Consider the following 5,348-nt stretch of genomic DNA (forward strand, 5'->3'; position numbering starts at 1 on the left):
CCTTCTCCCTTGTGTTGCTTCTCCAGCCTCTCCCCTTGGCTGTGGGACCAGCACGGATGGACTCACAGCCACCACCACCCTGAGGGTGTCCCCGTGGGAGCGTTCCCACCACATCCCTCCTTTTCCCAGGATCAATAAATAAATGGGAATGTCCAAGGGCTGGTGGGGCCTGCAGAGCTGGGGGGGTGGCCCAGCCTGTGCTATCTGACAGCAATGGACATCTTGGGTGTAGCAAAGAGAGGTTGGTCAAGGGGGGGCCAGGGTGGCTGCTGCTGCCTCAGCTCCTTCTCCAGCCTCTTGAAAAGCTTCTTGGACACTTTCTTCCGGCGCAGCCTGCGGAGGCACCTGGGCAAACCATGGTCCAGGGCAGTCTGAGGCAAAGATGGGGAAGAAGAAAGGGTTTTGGGGAGGTCTGTGGACCACAAGGAGAGGGCAGAGCTGGTGCCGAGGTGAGCTCTGCTCCCTCCTGCCCATGGAAACCTGGGAAACCTCTGGGACAGGTGTTGCTGGGACAGACCCAATGGATGAGACTCATCATGTGGTGCCCAGTGCCCACCTTGGGGTGCCCAGTGCCCACCTTGGGGTGACCTACCTCCAGCACGAAGGCAGCAAAGAAGTTGAGCACAGCAAGGGCCAGCAGGAGCAGCTTGAAGTTCAAGTCATTGATGGTCTTCAGCTTCAGCAAGGACTTGGGGAAGCCCAGTGGGTTGAGGGTCAGCCAGGCCATGAGGCCAAAGAGGAGGATGAGGACTGCCAAGAAGAGCACTGAGGGCGAGAAGGAAGAGGGTTGAGGAGGAGGGTGAAGGTTTGATGCCTCTGATTGTCCACATGGCATCATCCTCACCGTTGGTGTAGAGTGGCTCCCTGAATGGGTACCCCTTGGACATGGCAACAGCCAGGATGAGGTACTGGAAGCCAGTGATGCAGAAGAGGACAGTGTTCTCATAGTTGGGCAGGTTCTGGGGGGCCATCACCGTGCTGTTCAGTGGCACATACCTGAGCCAGGCAGGGGAGAAGAAGGTCAGACCAAGGATTGGCCAGAACAGGTGATGGGACGAGAGGAAACGGCCTCAAGTTGCACCAGGGGAGCTTTAGATTGCATCTTGGGAACAATTTCTTCCTCAAAAGGATTGCCAGGCCCTGGCCCAGGCTGCCCAGGGAGGTGGTGCAGTCCCCATCCCTGGAGGGGTTTCAAAGCCCTGTAGATGTGGTGCTGAGGGACACAAGGTGTGGCCTTGGCAGAGCCGGGGGAATGGTTGGACTTGATGATCTTAAAGGTCTTTTCCAAACAAAACAATTCCATGATTCTAAGAAGCAAGTGGACAAGGAGAGGGTCTAAGTACCCACCCCCTGCTCTCCCTGAGCACTCAGGAACCATCCACTGCAAGGAGCTGGACTCATCCCTGATGTCAGCCAAACCCAAGGCAAAGCACTTGGGCTTTGCAGCCCTCCATGGCATCCCCACCCTCACGCAGGCTCCTCACCAGCTCTGCGAGACGGTGACGAAGTAGCTGAGGACTTGTACAGTGATGAGCAGAGCTGTCTGGAGGAGCAGGCTGCCCAGCACCAGGACACTGATCAGGGAGCCCTGGGGACGCTCCAGCCCCAGGGCCTGGGCAGGACCAGTGCGGCCCATCAGCACGGCCACCGTGGTGGTGATGATCAGGTCGAAGAAGAGGAACTGGAAATCGCTGAGGTTGGTGTTGATCTGGGAAGGAGAAACAGAATCACAGGATGGCTCTGGTTGGAAAAGACCTTCAAGATCATCAAGCCCAACCTTTTCCCCAGCCCTGCCAAGGCCACCCCTGCCCCATGTCCCCCAGCACCACATCTACACTGCTCTGAAGCACCTCCAGGGATGGAGACTCCCCCCTGCCCTGGGCAGCCTGGGCCAGGCCCTGACAACCCTTGCCAGGAAGAAATTGTTCCCAAGATCCAACCTAAATCTCCCCTGGCACAACTTGAGGCCATTTCCTCTTGTCCCATCCCTTGTTCCTGGGGAGCAGAGCCCGACCCCCCTGGCTCCAACCTCCTCTCAGCAGCTGCAGAGCCAGCAGGTCTCCCCTCACCTCCTTGTCTCCAGGCTGGACACCCCCAGCTCCCTCAGCTGCTCCTGCTCACACTTGTGCTCCAGCCCCTTCCCCAGCTCCCTTGCCCTTCCCTGGACACGCTCCAGCCCCTCCATGTCCTTCTTGTCCTGAGGGGCCCAGAACGGCCCCCAGGATTTGAGGTGTCCCCCCCCAGTGCCAAACAAACCACCCACTACAGGGACTGGTGGGAGAGCTCAGGAAGGTCACGACTTTAAGCCAGGTGGTGACAAAGTGACCCCCAAGCACCCAGGAGCTCAGGAGGCCTTTGGGCAACCACGGGACTCACCGTGTAGAGCAGCAGGACGGACACAAACTGCACCAGGCTGTACAGGGCCATGTACTTAAAGACACCAAAGGAGGTGACCAGGGAGCACCTGCCCTCCCTGTGGAGAGAGAGACACTGACCCAACACACCCTGCCCACCGGCCCCGCGAGGGGACACGGCCCCCCTGCCACCCCACGGGTGTCCCTCCCCCCGGGGCTCCGCTCACCGGATGACGGAGGGGACACACTCGATGGTGGCCACGCGGGAGGTGAAGGGCGAGGCCACCGAGGCCTCGGCCTCCGACAGGGAGATGCCCACGTCGGCCGCGCGCAGGGCCCCGCAGTCGTTGGCCCCGTCCCCGCACATCCCCACGCAGTAGCTGCGGTGGGAAAGGGTCAGAGAAGGAATCCCAGGGTGGGGTGGGTTGGAGGGACCTTAAAGATCACCCAGTCCCAACCCCCCTGCAAGGGCAGGGACCCCTCCCACCAGACCAGGCTGCTCCAAGCCCCATCCAACCTGCCCTTCAACACTGCCAGGGATGGGGCAGCCACAGCTTCCCGGGGCAGCCTGGGCCAGGCTCTCACCACCCTCACAGCAAAGAATTTCCTCCTCATGTCCAACCTCAATCTCCCTCTTCCAGTTTTAATCCATTCCCCCTCATCCCATCCCTCCCTGCCCTTGTCCCAAGTCCCTCCCCAGCTTTCCTGGAGCCCCTTCAGGCACTGGAAGCTGCTCTAAGGTCTCCCTGGAGCCTTCTCTTCTCCAGGCTGAACACCCCAACTCTCCCAGCCTGTCCCCAGAGCAGAGGGGCTCCCAGGACCACCTGTGACAGACCCGCACTCCCCAAGGGATGTAGGAGCATAAATAATCCAGCCTGGGGCCTTTTTCCCCCAAGGTTTTCTGTAGAGTAGGAATCATCTCCATGGCCTCCTCTGGACTCACTCCAACAACTACACGTCCTTCTAGTGCTGGGGGCTCAGGGATCTGATATTTCATGATGGGACTGGGGGGAAAACCCCGGGTCTCCCAGGCTGCAGCCCCATCTTTACGAGAACTCATCAGGGCAGGCTGCGGTTTTGCAGCTGCCAACAGCTCTGGCCCCCAGGAGATGTCTTGGGGCAGAGAATTAGCCCCCTTGTCCTCCTCTTTCCCCTCAGCCCTTGGGGCTGGAAGGCCTTACCTGAGCTCCTGGAGGCTGCAGACCAGCTGAGTCTTCTGCTCAGGGGACATGCGGGCAAAGATGGTGGCTCGGAGCAGGATCTGCAGAGAAGAGAAGGCTCCGAGCCCGGATCCAGCCCCCCAGTTCCCAGGAGGAGTTGGGGACTCCCAGCTTTGCCAGCTCAGCAGGGGACAAGGCCAGGGATGAGAAAAGCCCTTGGGGTGTTTTGGAAGACACGGGACTCACCTTGGGCAGCAGGTCTGGGAAGTGCTCACAAACCACGGCGAAGGATTTGCCGTTCAGGGCCAAGTGGCAGGGCTGGCACTGACCCTGCCCAGGGAAACAGCTCCTTGGTCTGCAGCCCAGCTCTGACCTGCACCCAGACCCCTGCTGAGACCTGGGCAAGGGGCTGAACCCCCATCCTCAACCCACGTGGAGCAGGAGGCAAAGGAGCTGCTCTTTAATCTCAATTATTGATATCAATAGTGGGATTTGGGGTAAGAATATCATCATGGGTGGTGTGGGCCATGATGGGAGATGATGGGACGGCTGGAGCAGCCCTGCTCTGGAGCCAGGCTGAGAGAGTTGGGGCGTTCAGCCTGGAGAAGAGAAAGCTCCAGGGAGATGTCAGAGCACCTTCCAGTGCCTGAAGGGGCTCCAGGAAAGCTGGGGAGGGGCTTGGGACAAGGGCAGGGAGGGATGGGATGAGGGGGATGGATTGAAACTGGAAGAGGGAGATTGAGGTTGGACATGAGGAGGAAATTCTTTGCTGTGAGGATGGTGAGAGCCTGGCCCAGGTTGCCCAGGGAAGCTGTGGCTGCCCCATCCCTGGCAGTGTTGAAGGGCAGGTTGGATGGGGCTTGGAGCAACCTGGGCTGGTGGGAGGTGTCCCTGCCCATGCAGGGATCTAGATGGTCTTTAAAGTCCCCTCCAACCCAAGCCCGTCTGGGATTCTATGATCCTAAGAAGCCTGTGGGACCAAGCCCTTCAGGCCAAGGCTGGAGCAAGACCTGAGCATGGTGGTGGCTGTTTGGACCATCAGCTCCAGCCTGACCTGCTCCCAGGGAGACACAGGAGCAGGTGACCTCCTAAAGGAGACATTTAATAAGGGGCAGAATCCCACCCCAAACTGCCTTGAAGGAGAACAATGCTGGAAGAAGAGAGTCCTGCAAATCTTGACCCCCATGGGACGTGTCCTCGGGACCCACCTCAGGCTGCTCCTCGCCTTGGGAATGCTCGGCCGGGATGAATTTCAGCGCGGCTGGTTTGTCCTGGGCTGGAGGAGAAGCGCTGACGAAGATCACCTGCTCCTTGGGCTCCACCATGCGGCAGCCCCTGGCCACGTTCACGGCTGTCAGCATGTTGTCTCCTGGAAGAACCCAGAGAAGGGTTGGCCAGTTAAGAGAAGCACAAGGCAGGGGGAAAGCAGGGGCTGGAAGGAGCCAAGGAAACACCAGGGACCAAAAAGGTGTCCAACAAAACCTGTTGGGTTGTTTGTTGGGGTTTTTTTTTATCTCCAGGTATGGGAACAGACACTTGATGAGATGAAGGGGATGTGTGATGCTGCTGGTACTTGTCCTGCTTGGCTGGATGGTGTAGACTCTGGAGTTCACCTACTCTACAGAAAACCTTGAGGAAAAAGGCCCCAGGCTGGATTATTTATGCTCCTACATCTCCTGGGGAGTGTGGGTCTATCACAGGTGGTCCTGGGAGCCCCTCTGCTCTGGGGACAGGCTGGGAGAGTTGGGGTGTTTAGCCTGGAGAAGAGAAGGCTCCAGGGAGACCTGAGAGCAGCTTCCAGTGCCTGAAGGGGCTCCAGGAAAGCTGGGGAGGG

General features: G+C 59.1%; 1 protein-coding gene across 1 annotated transcript in view; it reads right to left on the reverse strand.

Annotated features, from left to right (window-relative positions):
• Positions 1–200: 200 nt before the first annotated feature.
• ATP13A2 (ATPase type 13A2) overlaps positions 201–5,348 on the reverse strand; it is a 21,620-nt gene continuing 16,472 nt past the window's right edge. Inside the window, exons 21-29 of the mRNA XM_009995784.1 lie at positions 4,723–4,883; positions 3,761–3,901; positions 3,536–3,615; positions 2,582–2,734; positions 2,377–2,473; positions 1,485–1,708; positions 845–996; positions 593–765; positions 201–371 (exon numbers count right to left, since the gene is read on the reverse strand). Of these exons, the coding sequence (XP_009994086.1) occupies positions 201–371; positions 593–765; positions 845–996; positions 1,485–1,708; positions 2,377–2,473; positions 2,582–2,734; positions 3,536–3,615; positions 3,761–3,901; positions 4,723–4,883 (1,352 nt within the window). The remainder of the gene's footprint in view (positions 372–592; positions 766–844; positions 997–1,484; positions 1,709–2,376; positions 2,474–2,581; positions 2,735–3,535; positions 3,616–3,760; positions 3,902–4,722; positions 4,884–5,348) is intronic.

The sequence above is a fragment of the Chaetura pelagica genome, unplaced genomic scaffold (assembly GCF_000747805.2).
Source record: "Chaetura pelagica isolate M959 unplaced genomic scaffold, ChaPel_1.0 scaffold234, whole genome shotgun sequence".
Classification (NCBI taxonomy): domain Eukaryota; kingdom Metazoa; phylum Chordata; class Aves; order Apodiformes; family Apodidae; genus Chaetura; species Chaetura pelagica.